General features: G+C 42.0%; 1 protein-coding gene across 5 annotated transcripts in view; it reads left to right on the top strand.

Moving 5' to 3' along the window:
* The window catches only part of CARMIL1 (capping protein regulator and myosin 1 linker 1), a 318,108-nt gene that overhangs the window by 125,624 nt on the left and 175,813 nt on the right, over nt 1-16,671 (top strand). For all 5 annotated transcript variants that reach the window (XM_041771073.1, XM_041771071.1, XM_041771070.1 and 2 more), the window contains exons 4-5: nt 2,458-2,517; nt 11,252-11,373. In XM_041771073.1, coding sequence (XP_041627007.1) covers nt 2,458-2,517; nt 11,252-11,373 — 182 coding nt within the window. The remainder of the gene's footprint in view (nt 1-2,457; nt 2,518-11,251; nt 11,374-16,671) is intronic.

Below are 16,671 nucleotides of genomic sequence, written 5' to 3'. Positions count from 1 at the left end.
TGGGGGAGGGGGACACACTGGGGGTGCGTAGAGGCGGGATGAGTGGGAGAGCAGTGGGGAGCTATTGATAGTCTGGGTTAATTCCTTCCTTATATCTAACCAGCCACTAATATCTCTGGTTTGCACAGCGAGTCACAGACACAGCTTGTCCTTGCTTCCGGATTGCCCATCCTATCTGGCTCTACTTCGAGCTTCTGCCCATTCCTGGTTCTTTTGATGCCGCTGTAGCTTTGCAAATTCTTAATCTTCTGCCTAGATTTCCTTTTTGCCCCTTCTTTGCTTGATAAACTTGAAGTTCTTCCTCAGAGCCCTGCTAAACGACTCCGTGTTTGCCTGGCTCCCTGACACTGCTTCTCCCAGTGACAGCCCCAAGGTGCTGCAGAAGCATCTTAATTGACCTCCAACTAACCTCGCTCGGCCAAATTGATCAAGACTGTCCGTGCCATCCCTGATGGGGCCTACGGATGCCAGCTGCAATTTCATAGCTGCTGAACTGTGAGAGCCTGTACCTGTTCACACCTGCTCCCACCAGTTGAATGAGATGCCCACCAAGGCTTCATGGTTTGCTTCCAAACCTATTCTAGCAGTTATGCTTACAATAGTAAATTTATTTAATTAGGTATTTCCCATAGCAGTGAAATAGGCTGCAGAAGGAGAGAGTGTCTATGAAATACTGAATATTGATAAAGGTGAATTATTTGAAAAAAATTACCGTCTTGTTAAGGATGAGACAGTTATTAAGGACTAGGGTGAGAGGGAGCATAATAATTCAGCCAAATGATGCCCTCAAATTCCTTTGTAAGTGTCTTAAAATTCTTCATTTTTATTTATTATTATTTTAAAAGATTTATTTATTTGGGAGAGAGCAGAGTGAGGGGGTGAGGAGGAAGGAGGGAATCACAATCAGCCTCCCTGCTGAGCATGGAGCCCAATGCAGGGCTCGAACCTGCAACCCTGAGATCATGACCCAAGCCAAAATCAAGACTTGGGCCCTCAACTGACAGAGCCACCCAGGCGCCCCCTCTCTCCATTTTAGAGAGACTTGAACTGGTCATTGGGTGCCCTACATTTCTGGGTATGATTCCCCAGAGGAAATGCCATTGCAGAGCCGGCCAGTGGGCTTTACTGAAAAAAGAAACTTGGTCACTATATCAAAAGCTAGCAAGTGAAACAATACTTCTGGGTTTTAATTTAAACTGACTGAAGGCAGATATGTATACCTTGTAGAAAATAATTCCCTGCTTGAGATGACTTTTCAAAACCCAGATAAGCAACAATATTGATAATAATGATAGGTAAGAAGACTTCTCCTTGAATAGGATGTTTAAAATGTGCCTCCAGTGCCGCGTCTGACTCTTGGAGGATGAGATGTGTCAGTCTCTCCAGTTACCATCCTGCACGAGTTACAATCCTTCCATACATGTCTGTAGGTTGACTAAGTGAAGAATGAATAGCTTTTCTACCTCCGGTCCTCAGCACTATACATCAAGATATTTAACTGGAGATTCAGGGGTTCTCTGTTCAGCGGTTCATCTTACCAAATGTATAGGGTTACAAGCATAGCACCCAGGAGCCAAAACTAAGGGTCTCTGAGTTTGCTTTTCCGGTTGGGTGCTTTTCCTTCACTTTTCTAGTCTGAGGATGAAGGGGTCAAATAAACTGATTAACTCAGTCCCCTCTTTTGGTGCTCTGTGATTGGTTGCTGTAGTCAGATGAAAGACCACAAAACTGGGGGAAAGATTAGTGGCTATTGTCCAGGAAAAATAGGAAAAGTGTGGGACTGGAGATATTTTGAAGAAAAAAAACTGCTGATTACCAGAGAAGAGAGAAAGGATCGTTTATGATTAAAATAGGAAGGAAGTAAACCATTTATCTGCACACACAGATAAGATTTTTACTTAACTGTGTTGCATTTAACTACAGTTTTAAAATTCCTACATATCATATTTTTTGAAATCCATTCAAAATATGCATTTTTATGATGGAAAAAGAAGGAATGATGACTTCCATAAGTAGCCAGAGTATAACACAAAGAGGTAAAGGGTTTAGAAAGAAGGCAAAACCATCGTTGTCTTTATCTTGATGGGACATTCTGAAGCAAAATTTTGAAATAGGAGAAAAAAGTATATTTAAATGGCTCACTTTATACATTCAATGAATAAATACTAGAGCCCAGACATACAAGAGCTTTCCGTTGAGTTTGTACCTGGATAAAATGTAAAAAGTCAGACTTGTAGCTTCCTTTCAACCCTTTAGTAAAACAAAGAATACTTTTTTCTGAAAGATGATAAATCTAGGTCATATCTTAATGCACAAACGGAGATGTTAAACCAGCCTGACTTCCGAAGATGCCTAGTATCTTGTTCTGCTCTCAGATTCTTTCTAGTTGTAGCATTTTTACCTTGAATTATAGGTTTTACAACTCTCATTCATTACAGATCTCTATTTCAATTGCAGCTCGAGTTAACCTTCAGCTACTTGGAGATTCATGGCATCATCTGCAGCAAGTCAGCTCAGGTGGGTGCCAACAACACCTGCCTGTGTGTCATAGCCAGAGTCATAACCTTTCTTGAGTTTCTGAAACTGAGAAACCCCTATTTTGGTTTCACTGTTGAAATTCTCTTGAAATAATGTAGAAAAACAGGATTAGGGGAGATGAAAGTTTCTGAATGAGAAACTGAACAGGGAGGGGCCTGGGTGGGTAGGGGCTGGGGATGTTTTCTCATAAAGAAAGCACATTCTCCGTAACTCAGTCTGAGAAGAACTAATTAGCTCCTATGTGGTAGTGGTGTAAACGTGAGAGTACTGTTCCTTAGAGATTTTGTACAACAGAGTTTTATGTTAAAATCTCATAGCTATTACATAGCATATCTGTGTCTTTCTGGGAATATAGTGATACATGAAATTTTGGGGTGTTAATAAAATGTTGATTTATTTTTATTTATTTTAAAATTTTAAAAGATTTTTATTATTTTAGAGAGCGTGCAAGGTGGGGAGGGGTGGGGTGGGGGGAGAGAGAATCTCAAGCAGTCTCCCCATTGAGCACAGAACCTGATGCCAGGCTTGAGGCAGGGTCCCATGTAGGGCTTCATCTCATGACCCTGAGATCACGACCTGAGATGAAATTGAGAGTTGGACACTTACCCGACTGGGCCACCCAGATGCCCTTAAAATGTAGATTTTTAAAAACAGCTTTATGGAACTATAGTAAGTAATATGCAGCAAACTGAAGTGTACAATTTGATTAAGTTTTGACATATGTGTACCCATACCATTACCACAATCAAGATACTGAATTTATTTGTCACTCCATGGTGTCCTCATATCCCCCAGCAGACACTCCCTCCTGCTCCTCCTCATCTGCAGGCATCTGCTCCCTGCAGCTAGAGATTAGTTTGGATTTTCTAAAACTTTGTATGAGTGGGTGTGTGTACTCTTTATCACCTACGTTCTTTCCATCAGTATAATTATTTGGGAATTCATTGATTTATTTTGTTGCTAGTCTCAATAGTTACTTTTTTTTGTTGAGTTGTGTTCCATTGTGTTCTGCTGTGTTCAGTTTATGTCCCATTACGTCCCATTGTATGGCTATATCTCAGCTTTATCCATTTACCTCTTAAGGGACTGTTGGGTTATTTACATTGTTGGCCAAGATAAGCAAAGCTGCTGTGAACATTTATGTACAAATCTTTGATTGGATGTAGGCTTTCATTTCTCGTGGGTGGGTACCTTGGAATGGAATTGGTGAATTGTATGGTAGGTACATGTTTAGCTTTTTCAGAAGCTGCTAATCTGTTTTCCAAAGCAATTGTACCATTTGATGTTGCCACTAACATACAGTGGATGAGGGTTCCAGAACGTTCCTTCACATCTTCCTGACACCAACGTGGTCAGTGTGTTTAAATGTAGCCATTCTGGAAACTATGCGATGCTTTCTCACTGTAGTTTTAATTTGCATTTTTTCTAATGGCTAAAGATATTGAGTATCTTTTTATCTGCTTGAGTGCCGTCATCTGTCTCCTTTGTTCAAGTGTTGGTTAAAATGTTTTGCCATTTTTTTTAAGTTGACTTGTTTTGTTATTATCTTAAGAGTCCTTTATATATTCTGAATACAAATCTCTTTTCAGATAGACAATTTATACATAATTTTTTTCTCAGTCTGCAGCCTGTCATTTCATTTTCTTTGCAGCATTTTTCAAAGGCACAAGTTTTAAGTTTTGATGACATCCAATTTGTCAATTTTTTAATGGATTGTACTGTTGTCATATTGAATAAATCTTTGCTCAACTCGAAGTCACAGAATGTTCTATGTCTTTTGGAAGTCTTAGAACTTTACATTATACATTTAGGTCTGTGATCAACTTTTTTTTTTAAGATTATTTATTTATTTATTCATAGAGACACACACACAGAGAGAGAGAGAGAGAGAGAGAGAGAGGCAGAGGCAGAGACACAGACAGAGGGAGAAGCAGGCACCATGCAGAGAGCCTGATGTGGGACTCCATCCAGGGTCTCTAGGACCACCACGCCCTGGGCTGAAGGCGGCGCTAAACCTCTGTGCCACCAGGGCTGCCCTGTGATCAACTTTGAAGTAGTTTCTGTATATAAAGCAATATGGATCCATGGGTTTTCTTTGTTTTGTTTTGTTTTTTTTGGAGGTTTGTTTTTTCTTTTTTCTTTTTCTTTCTTTTTTTTTTTTTTTTTTTTTGCATATGTGTAGGATATCCACCTGTTTGAAAGACTGTTGTTTCTGCATTGAACTGGCTTTCATTTTTGTTAGAGATCAGTTGTTCATGTGTGTGTTGGTCTATTTCTGGACTGAATCCTGTCTCTGTGATCTGTTTGTTTGTTTTTATGCCACTACTACTGTCTTGATTATGATAGCTTTAGAGTAAGACTTGAAATCACATAGTGTTAGTCTTCCAACTTTGTTCTTCCTTTTCAGAGTTGTTTAGTGATTCTGGGTTCTTTAAATTCCATTTGAGCTTAGACTCAGCTAAATTTGTACAGAAAAGGCTCTTGAGATTTTGATTGGTATTATATTGAGTCTATAAATCAATTTGAGAAGAATTAACATCTTAACAGTATGGCATCCCTGATCCAAGAAAACTATTTCTACACATATTTAGGTCTTTAATTTCTCTCATCAGTGTTTTGTAGCTTTCAGTATACACATTTCAGTATTACACATCGTTTGTCAGATTTATTTCAAAGTATTATGTAATTTTTGATGCTATTATAAATGGTATTGTTTTAAATTCCAGTTCCTAATTGTGTCTTGCTGGTAAGTAGACCTACGGTAGACTTTTGTGTATTGATCTTGTATCTTGACAACTTCTTGTGCTCACCTAGAGTAATAGTTCTTGTAGGTTTTAAAAATGGATTTCATCATTTTCTGCATAGGCAATTGTTCTGTGTGTGAATAAAGACAATTTCACTTCTTTTTTTCCAGTATTAATACCTTTTATTTCTTTTTCTTGTCTTATTGCTGTTGGGTGTCTCACATTCCTGCGTGTTTTGCTGGGTATGCCAAGAATTCATGCTGTGATTGCTCTGTACCCAGGCTGCTCATCAGGGTTGTGTTTGCCATGAGCATCCATGTAAGATGATGGTGTGTTTCCCTTATGAACAAAGAGCGGACTTGCTTACCATTTATTGTGAAAACAGATGATCCAAGTTCAGCAGGTCCTTCCCTGTAAGCAGCCTACTGTGAGTGCAGGCATCTCTCTGAGCCCTCTGTGTCACCCTGTGAGGCTTTGGGGTGATGGGGGGTGGTCTGTGCACACATGGTGCTCTTGCACTTTGCTGTGCTATGAATAATCTTTCTGTCTGACCAGGAGTCTCCTGTGTGCTGCCAGCATTTACAAAACAGCAACAGGCTAACTTACTTCTGGGCAAGGTAAAATAAAATCTCAGCCCCTGACAACTGCCCCGGCTAATGCCTCCAGATCAGTGCTGAGTAGAAGGGCTGACAAGAGACCTCCTTGTTCTCCACCTGACCTAGGAGGGAAAGTGCCATTCTTTTCCCACGAAGTATGGTATTAGCTCTAGGTTCTTCATTGATGCCCTTTATCTGGTTGAGGAGTTTCTCTTCAATTTCACATTGGCTGTGAGTTTTTATCAGGAATTAGTGTTGTGTTTTGTCACGTTTTTTCTCTTTTTCTCTGTTATTGTGTGTTTTTCTTCTTATAGTTTGTTAATGAGGTGAATTATATTGATTGACTTTCAGATTTTAATTCAACCTTTCATTCCTGGGATTAACCCTACTCATGATGTATCATCCATTTTGTATTTTGTTGGATTCTATTTAAATTTTATGTAGAACCTTTGCATCTATGTTAATGACAGGTACTGGCTGTAGTTTTCTCTTTGAAAAAAAAAAGTTTTTGTTACTTTCTGTATTAAAGTGATCATGGACTCATAGAATTTGTCCTTCTTTTTCAATTTTTTAGAAAAATTTAGGTAAACCAATTCTTTGAATCTTTGGTTTAATTGACCATTGATGTCATCACAGCCTGGGGTTTTTTCTTTGGGGAGGTTTTTAACTACAAATATGATTTCTTTAATAGATACGGATCCATTTAAGTGTTTCTTCTTGAGTGAGCTGTGGTAGTTTGTGTCTTGTAGGAAATTTACGCATTTCATCTCAGTTGTCAAATTTACTGATATACAGTTGTTCATTGTATCCCCTTGTTATGCTTTAAATACCTATAGAACATTATTCCTATTATTGATCATTTGGCTCTTCTCTCCCTGCTTCTCCCTTCCCTCCCACATACCAATCTCATTAGAGTTTTATCAATTCTTTTGATCTGAAAGAACTTGCTTTTGGTTTTGTTGATTTTTCTCTTGATTTTATTGCTTTTTTGTTTCCAATTTCCTTTGTTCTTACTCTGATGCTTATTGTTTCCTTCATTCTACTTTTTGTTTTCATGTTTAAAACTATGAAGAAAATGTTTGTATGTGCACAGGCCTGTGCGTGTAGTCTGTTGACAACATTCTTAAAAGAAATTGTCAGAATTGTCACTTTATGTTGATTGAGATTACATACAAATCCTTGGAACTTTTCCAGAGTTCATCTGAGAGCAGTGTTTTATCCTGTGTGTTTAGCATTCTTTAGAAACTGGAGTTTGGAAGAAAAATTACAGCACCATATGTTTGCCCAAATGGCAGACATATGCAGGAGTGAATGATTATTCACGAATGATGACATAACCAGGGCCTTCTTGATGGTCTTAATTCAGGCATGTTTATGTTGGTGATGTTGGGGTTGTGATCGAGCAGAAGGGCACCACTGAAATGTTAATGCCAAGGTTATTTTCAAAGTGTGGTTTGACTCTAGGATTTAATTATGAGAAAAGATGTTGATATAGCAGGACTCATTTCTCCGCATGGCTGCTGGCATTGGTCCAGTCTAGGGACACTGGAGTCCTGTCCCTTCAGTCTTTCTGACATTCAGAGGCACTAATGTGGTCGAAAGTAGTTCACCTCAGGTCCGTGGAGCTGTTCTGGTGTGTACTGGAGGAGGAGCTCTGTAGCATCGCTTTGGCGGAGTATGGATCTTGGAGAAGAAAGTACAGGGGGGCAGTGGTGCTGTTTCCACAGAGGGGCCCGTGATGCTGGGCACTCATAGCCTTGTGTTTCAGAAATGTCTGTGGTGCTGTTCAGAAACCAAGAAATAGTAACCTGTGTAACCTCAAAATTTGAGATCTGGTTTCTCCAGTGTTCTCTAATGTGAAATCATACAGATGATAGTGTCTGTCTGCCTGCCTGTGGCACTCACAATCCACCCTGGATTGGGACATACTTTTCCTTTTTTTTTTTAATTAAGATTTTAAATTTATTTATTCATGCGACACATAGAGAGAGAGGCAGAGACATAGGCAGAGGGAGAAGCAGGCTCCCTGCGGGGAACCCGATGTGGGATTCGATCCCAGGACCCTGGGATCATGACCAAAGCCGAAGGCAGACGCTCATCCACTGAGCTACCCAGGCATTCCCCTTTTTTTCTTTTTTCCTTCTTTTGTAATGTTTTCTGGGATTGATTCACTTTTTATCACTGTTTAATTCTAGCTTTGTCATTTCAGATCAAATGCCCAGGGCATTCACATTTCCTTGTGTATGAGCGAGAGGGGTGTGCGTGTTACTGAGTTGGTGAAAATGTGACATTCACTACCGCTCTGTTCTTCTTCCTTGTGGGAATATGGGAGACCTTTATCTTATTTTCCACATCTCATTGCCGTCGTATTTTCTGGAGTCCAGATTCTATTGAAACTATTGCCTATTCATGGTCAATACACTGAGACCAACATTTATATAGTTTTATAGAATTTTCAGACTATTTCTTGTACAACTGAAACACCTGTGATTGATTTTTTTTTTTTTTAATGATGAGGTTTGCTATGTCAGAGGATGATTTTGGGCAACCACCCATGGCTGTGTCTGCTAGAAGAATGAAGAACGCTTTACCAGTCAGTTGGCTGGCATTTATTTAAAAGTGCCTAAGAGTGTAGCCAGGTTGTTCTACCTTAAAAAAGGAGACAGAGTGCGGTTGGAACTTGAATCTTAAATAACATACCAGTACTCTGTTGCTGATTACTATTTTAAACGCGTACTGGAGGTGGTGAATTCTGTTCTGCTCTAGACGTGTAAGCCAGATTTGCTGCAAACATTTGATTTTTCCCACTGAAATAGGAGGGACAGAGGGGTCTCTTTGTCCTGCTGAAATGGTTTTCTCTGTTAGTGTCACCTCTATCATTCAGCGGCAATCTTTACATTAGCCTAAGGTGCTGACATATTCTGCAGGGCTATGTGCTGCTGTCATGTCAGGGTAAATTTGAAGGTCTCATTTCTTCCCCTCACCTGCCACCTTCTTTTCTTCCCTGGCATTCTATTCAGTCCTGAGCAATTAAGGATGATTAGGTGTTAAGATGAAGCAGAATTTGAATAAGCTAATTACTGATTACTCACCCCCCAAACTGTGAACTGGATGGATTCACCAGACCTGAAGAACAGAACGGAGAAGGGGCCATGCAGTGAAAGATATAATTACCCTCGGGGAGAATGTTGGTGGCAGGGTGTGGGGCACAGATACAAAGGCTGCATCCCAAAGTCTTGGCTTTTTGTGTGTTTGTTTTAAGATTTTATTTATTTATTCATGAGAGACAGAGAGGCAGAGACACAGGCAGAGGGAGAAGCAGGCTCTCCAGGGGGAGCAACACGGGACTTGATCCTAGGACCCTGGAATCATGACCTAAGCCAAAGACAGATGCTCAACCACTGAGCCACCTAGGCATCCCAAGTCCCAAGTCTGGCTTTTTAAAACATGTATAGGCACAGATATAAGCCCACAGAACCACAGAATATCTGAGCCCAATGGCAGAGAGCAGCTCTAATTTGCTCAAGATACTTCCTTGAGGTATCCTGGGGTTTAACAGTAAATTACCTCCAGGTACAGCAATGCTTACTGCCTTTTTGGGGACAAATATTCCCTGGGCCACCTTCTAGAAGACCAATGCATGAAAGGATAAAATTTCTTTCTTTCTTTTTTTTTTTTTTTTTTTAAATATGGAGAGCCAACCTACTGGTGCAGAGGTGGTGTGTAGTCAGAGATCCCTTTGGGGTGCTGCGGGAAAGTAATGTTTTAAGGTCTCAGATCATGTAAGTCTTTTCTGGTCTCTTCATTTTGACAAATTGTGTTACTCCCCCCTCCCCTTTTTAAAGATTTTTTTATTTATTGAGAAAGAGCGAGTATGAGCAGAGGGAATAGCAGAGGGACAGGGAGAAGCAGGTTCCCTACGGAGCAGGGAGCCCGATGTGGGACTCCATCCCGGGACCCCAGGATCATGACCTGGGCCGAGGGCAGACGCTTCACCGACTGAGCCACCTAGGCGCCCCTCATTACTTCTCATTTTAATGTAAACACTTTGGAAGACAGATGATTATTTTTAATGTAGCTAATTTTAGGACAGCCTAAAACAAAGCTAAAAACCACTTTGTTAATCCGATTGGCGAGCTGCACATTAAGTGTAGTGTGCCCCCCTTCATATTTTTGTACAAGTTAAATACAAGCAGGAAGTAAACATGGGAGGTTCTTTTGATGCAGTGAAAATCCAAGGGGATTGCATTTGGCATGAATATTTTTGAGATCCAAGATAACAGCATTTTTTTTTAAAGTGAAGTTGATTCTTTTTATTTGAATAAACAACCTGTTGTGCTTTGTGACCTGCCCCTTTTTCAGGTTGACCTATACATATTTTCAACTATATGTTGACATTCAGCTAGTTGACACTAGCTTTGTGACCTCTGTGTCAACTTTTTTGGTGGTAAGCTTTGGACATTTCTCAGCAGTTAATTAGAATGATTATTTATTTATTTATTTATTTATTTATTTATTTATTTTTTAATTTTTAAAAGAGTGGCAGAGACATAGGTAGAGAGAGAATCAGGCTCCCTATGGGGAACCCGATGTGGGACTCTACCCCAGGACCCTGGGAGGATCATGACCTGAGCCAAAGGCAGATGCTCAATCACTGAGTCACCCAGGCGCCAATTAGAATGATTCTTTGTCTAGCCCTGAACATTATGACCTTGTTCCTGTCAGATAATCCTTTCCAAGAATTCTCTCTTTTTAGAGGAGTTGAAATGTTTATAAGCATTTTGTTTTTCTTTTGTTGCCAGGCAAAAGGTTTTAACAGTGCATTTAAACATCTCATAAGGGGTCTTGTTTTTAAAACATGTCCAAAAAAAAAAAAAAACCAAAACAGTGATGATGAGATTGCCCTCAGCTATTCACTGAAGGAGGTATACTTACTAACTCTGGAGAGTAGGGATATATAAGAGACTTGATAAGACCGCGTCTCCAGACAAAATCTTGGTAAAAGGAGAAATCCTGTGTGAATGTGAATATCCTGTCTCCCTCACACAGGAGGAGGGGGAGTCTATTTGAATTTTGCTTTTGGAAACACTTGTTCCAGTTTCTGGATGTTTCTGACAACTGTTTCACCCTCTACCCAAACCGTTCCTCGGGTCTTAACTGAGAGTATGGTTTTAAGGAAGTGGTCCTTAAAAAGCTGGTATTGTATTGGTATAGAGGTCAGCATGAATGTGAAAATATATATATTCATATATATATACACACACATACATATACACATACATATATACATACATATATCATTTACACAATGTAAAACCAAAGATTCAAGGAATTGGACTGATTATTAAGCAGTGTCCAACTCGGTTCTTGCAGATGGTGGTCGAAACTGAGAAGTACAGCATCTCCATGAAGATGGCGTCGCCCGAGGATGTGAGCGAAGTGCTGGCTCACATCGGCACCTGTCTGCGGAGGATATTTCCCGGCCTCTCCCCATTGTGAGTGCTGGGGGGTTGTGTCGGGGAGGAAGGGTGAGGAAAGCAGAGAACTTCCTCCTCAGACTGGTGAATGTGAATATACCTTCCAATAGCCCCTTCCCTCAGGGCCTCGCTCATGCTTCCATCTTCGCTTCAACGTTCAATAGCAAACCCTCTCTTGGGTCTTTGTGGTTTAAATCTGAGATTCTCCATGGGGCTCTGCCTCATTCTCTACTTTCAAGACTTGAGCCATGAAGGGTTGGCCATCCTTTAGACTCTACTCATGACACTGAAACCTTTGTGACACAACTTGGGGTGTACGCTTGTGTGACTTCTTATGGCTGGTAGGGGAGTACCAAGGGGCTCAGGTCTAGCATTCATGAAGAGTGACAGGCTTCATTTTCCTTTTTTTTTTTTCTCTGAGTTTTCTGAAACATGTGTTAGGAATATTAGTAAATTGTCCCTGTGCCTGCCCTCATGTTTTTTTTGTTAAGCGCCTTTCATTAGGATTATGTGCTTGGGTGACAGTTTGTCCTTAGGGAACGTGTGAGTTGTTGGAAGGGGGGGGGTGGATTGGATGAGGTAAAAAAGCAGAAGGATCCTTATGTCCAAAAGCTCCCTAAATTATTAGTCCAGAGTGAAGATACCTTCCTGCTGGAAGGAGATGGTAGAGAGATCATAAAAGTTCCTTTCCCTGCTACTCGCCCTGTGCAAGGAGGCCATGAAGCCTCACAGAGACACGTGGATGATGCTTAACTGTGTGCCTTGCTTGGTGGGAGCGGCAGGGAAATTTTGGAGACTTGCCCTTCATGGAACATGTTACTCTGATGCTCCGCCTATAAAGTAAGAGGCAAAGCAGGAAAACCTAGCCTGTGTCTTTCAAGCCTTGGGTGCCTGTAGGTGGCTCATTGGACGTAGTAGCTTCCATCTGGTCTCAGGCTTTCTGAGACCTGCTAGTTTCTTCTAACAGCTCTGCCCTGGACTCTCTCTTTTTTTTTTGCCATATGCTAGCATGGAGGGCGGCCCATGCTTTCTGGCTGTTCACCCAGGCCTTCCTCCTCTCTGCAGCCTTGGGCTCCCTTTGCTCCTCTGAGTCTCTGGCCAGCTGGTTGCTCAGGGATTAGAGCATCCCCTGGCCTCATTCCCATGGCATGGAAGAGATGAGCGGGGGCTGCCCCTCCCTCCTGCCTGGCTGGAATGTCTAGGTATGAAGTCCCTTAAAGGCAAGCTGTTGGGGCATCTATCTGGCCACACCCACTCTCGTGTCTGTGCAGGAGAAGTGCAGGTGGGCAAGGGTGTGGGATGAAGTGAGGAGTGATGAGTGGCAGCGAGGGGGGAAATACTCAGAACATCCTTAAAGCCACCAGAGAACTCTCTGGGGTGATCATGAGTTAGCAGTCACTACAGCTCATTCTCCCTCAATGATGTTAGTTGTGTGACATTGCATGAGAGTCTCCTTAGAGCACACTTCCTCTCATTCTGAGTTAACACTGATGAGATAAGCACATTATTAAGCACAGCCTATTTATCCAGGGCTTATATGGTCCTCAGAGAAATATTTAAAGAACTGCTTTCTTTAAAGTGCAGTTTTATTGCCTAATATTCTAGGCATTTTGTGGGAATTGTCAGTTGTGTTCTGGGTTTGGATTTTACTATTTTTCCTTCCCAGAGAAAATTGTCTAAGAAAGATGTTTTCACTCTTCTCCATTTAACATCTCGTTAGAAGGTTTAGGCAGCAAGTAATCAAGCATGACATAATGAGCTCCATTTCCAGGGAAGCCACCGCTACATATAGGCGAGTTTCTAAGTCCGTGACCTCCATGTGAGATGTGAGCCTCATCTTCACTTCTGTCACTGGCTGCGTTGCATAGGGATGACCCCAGCAGCACCTCACACAGGATGCGGCCTGTAAACTTAGCAGCTTTACCTCCAAGCCTGTCTGGATTTGACATTCTGTCTCAGTTAGTGGCTTGTCATTTACATAGTCTCTTGTCCTTAACTCACACACGTCATTAATTGCCAAACTCCTTTCATGCGTATCTCCTGGTCTGGTACTCATCTGGCTTGTTGCTTCCACTGCCTTGGTTCAGAGGCTCTCACTGTCCCAGGGCCACACTGTCCTGCCAATGTCTCTGTCTTCAGTCCTCCTCCTCACAACTGGTTTTCTTCGCAGTCACCAGAATCGTCCAGTAGCTTCTATGCCATGTAGCCTGGTGTAGCAGACCACTGCCGTCTGGCCCCATGGTCCGGCCTGTGTTTGGTGCTTTCATACACACTATTAATCCAGACAGACTCCCCCTCCAAACGACATAGCCCAGATCTCTAAAGAGTTTCTTTATTCATGTGTCCATAAAGCTTTGTGATCACTTCCTTTGCTAGCACCTATCATGTTGTGTTACAATTGTTTCTTTGCACACTTACACAGTCAGTGGGTGTTTATTGAGTTTCTGCTGCAGATGGCAGGGTGCTAAGTGTTGGGGCCCTGGGCAATGTGGAATTTACACTGGGAAGTTGCATCAATAAAGTAAGTGTAAATTTGAGTAAATGTTTACAACTGATTGTCCATACAGGACTAATAGAAAGAATAAAATCCTGTCTGCAAGGGCCTCCATGTGGCCATGATACCTTGAACAACCCCCCCCCTGGAAGACAAAGAGCCTGAACTGAAGAGGGCAGACAGCCTTTCCTTCTCAGGACCTGTTCATGCTGTCTCGCCTGCCTAGGGTTGGTGTCTTTGAGGAACTGAGAGAGAACCTGGTGGCTGGAGTCTGGGAATGAGCAGAATGCAGGTGGGAGGGGATAACTGGCATGAGATGAGGCTGGAAGCATAGGTGCTGGTCAGTGTACGTAGATCCTCATGGGGAAGAGTTTGTAGTTTAGTGCTGGCTCACTAGGAAGCCACTGTCACATGCAAGTAGGGATGGGACATGATTCCTTACATGGTTTATAGCATTTATTTTTGCTGCTAGAGAGAGAGGGGAGTGGGAAGGGGAAGAGCGGGGGGGGGGGTGGGGGGAGCTGGTTAGAACATAGGCCATGATCTAGGGGAGTGATGGCTATGGCTAGGAGTAGGGCAGTGACATTAGAGATAAGGTTGGGAGGTGGAAGATAGAAGAGTTATTGTAGGTACAGGACTGACTCATGGATTTGGTATGTGGGTGACAGCAGGACCAAGGATGACTCCTAGGTTTCTAGGGGAAAGGTCTAGGTCTGGAGACATAGCCAGTGTGGGAATCATTAGTGTAGAGAGTCTTGCATGCACGACTGTTTTGAGATCATCCAGAGAGAGATATGCACCTAGAAGAGAAAGTGTCTTGTCAGTGAGGACAAGTGAAAGAGGAAGAACCACAAAGAGAGTGTCGGGACAGGATTCCAGTGGGACACCAGGGCCTGGGAGAATTTCTGAAGCAGGGAGTGATGACTGCAGAATGATTGGGTGTCGAATGAGCTGAGAGAAGAGGGATGCTGGTGAACTGGCCATGGTGAAGGCACTGGTGGCTTTGACTGGAGCAGTCCCAGGGTTCTGGTGGGGAGAGGCGGGCCATCATGCTTGTGGGATGAACTCTGAAGGGAGGAAGTGGATGTGTACGTGTGGGAAACTTCTTAGAGACATTTAGCTACCAAGGGGAACTGATAAATGGGAGGTAGCTAAAGAGGTAGGAGGAATTACAGGGAGTTTTTGTTTGCATTCAGAATGGGAGATACTAAAGCACATGGCTATAATGAGGGGAGTGCTCCAGTAAAAGAGAGAGAGAGAGAGAGAGAGCACAAGAGATTGTTGCTGGAAATGGCGGTAGTAAATCCACACTATCCTTGAGAAGGTAAGAGGGACACAGAATGCATACCACATACTTGAGCTTCCTTCTAGGCCAGGAGCTACTCGAGCGAAGTCTGCATTTTTATTCATCTTAAATCCCTAGTCCTTGGCACATAGTACATCCTCACTGAGGTTTTTTATGCTTACCATGTGCCTTATGCATCATTGGGTGATATGACCCAGGAGCACATGGAGTTTGGAAGACCGTGGCCCTGCCCTCCATCCACAGGTGTAGGGGCTGAGGTGACACGGAGCAGATGAGACAGTGAGTGCCTGGGCGTGAGCAGGTGGTGGCTGGGTGCAGGCTGGGTGTGTGGAGCTCCACCTGAGAAGCAGGGAGAGGATTCAGAGGCAGTTCAGATGAAGCCACCGATGTGCAAGAAGGCATGGATTGTAACTGAGAACTTGACTTGGCAGAGAATTTAAAGAATGTAAATGTACCTGGCTTTTATTTTGCTCTCCTACCCACTGTGCGTCATTAGGATGTCAAAATAAACCTGTAATATTTTGTGATTTGCATGTTCTGCTTTACTCTGGAAGTTCCTTAGATTGTATTACATAATTTTAGCAGGGGAAATGGATGATTATGTTGGTGCTGGTTATCGATTGGCGGAGGTGAGGGGGGGGGGCAGGTGGAGAGGTGGGTGATTATATCCTTTCTTCTCCATCCCTTGTCTTGTGTGCCTTGTTAGATTGGTCAGTAAATAATGACATAAATTGACATAAATAATGGAGAATGTGCAAAATAAAATAGGTCTCCGGAATGTCCTACATCCGCTTATAGTAAGTTGAAGAATATAAAACTGTATTTGATACAACACTGTATGTTAACTAACTGGAATTAAAATAAAAACTTAGGAAAGAAACTATATTTGGAATCCTTAACCTGGTTTGAGTCATTTGTCTCATCAGATGTATTACCTGAACCTGTGGCGGGGACCTTGGGTCCCTGGCCCTCATCGTCTTGTCTCCTTCCCTGCTTGGGGCTCTCCTAGTAGAGGCAGATGGACAGGGGAGTATCTGATGAGTGTATATCAGGAACCAGGACAATCCGGAGGATAAACGCAGCCTGGGCAGCCCTGGGTTCAGATCATCAGTTCTTGGATAGTCCCAAGTGTGACTGTATATGAATGAAACTTATCTGCAAAGATCTGAATTTCTGGTTTTACCCAAATATAATTGTGAAATTACATCCATGATCAAAATCAAATATAAAAACAGGGTATAAATAATATACAAAGTATAATCAGTCTTCCTGATGATAGTCCAGAGAATGCAGATAGGAAAAAAATGAAGAATTTTAATTAAAGTCAATAGTCACACCAGTGTCCACTCTTTACCACTCCCCCACCATATGTATATGTTAGGGTATTTATCACTTCCTCTCTCTTCCCCTTACAAAATGACATTTACCCTCCTCCCATTAAATAAGGAAAATTTATTTCAAAATATAGAGGGAATTTAAAGATGCAAGAAGAAAATGTAAGTTAAATTTAAAAATC

Source organism: Vulpes lagopus, chromosome 10 (assembly GCF_018345385.1).
Source record: "Vulpes lagopus strain Blue_001 chromosome 10, ASM1834538v1, whole genome shotgun sequence".
Lineage (NCBI taxonomy): Eukaryota > Metazoa > Chordata > Mammalia > Carnivora > Canidae > Vulpes > Vulpes lagopus.
The sequence above is the reverse complement of the archived record's forward strand: the minus strand, read 5'-3'. Positions and strand labels throughout refer to the sequence as shown.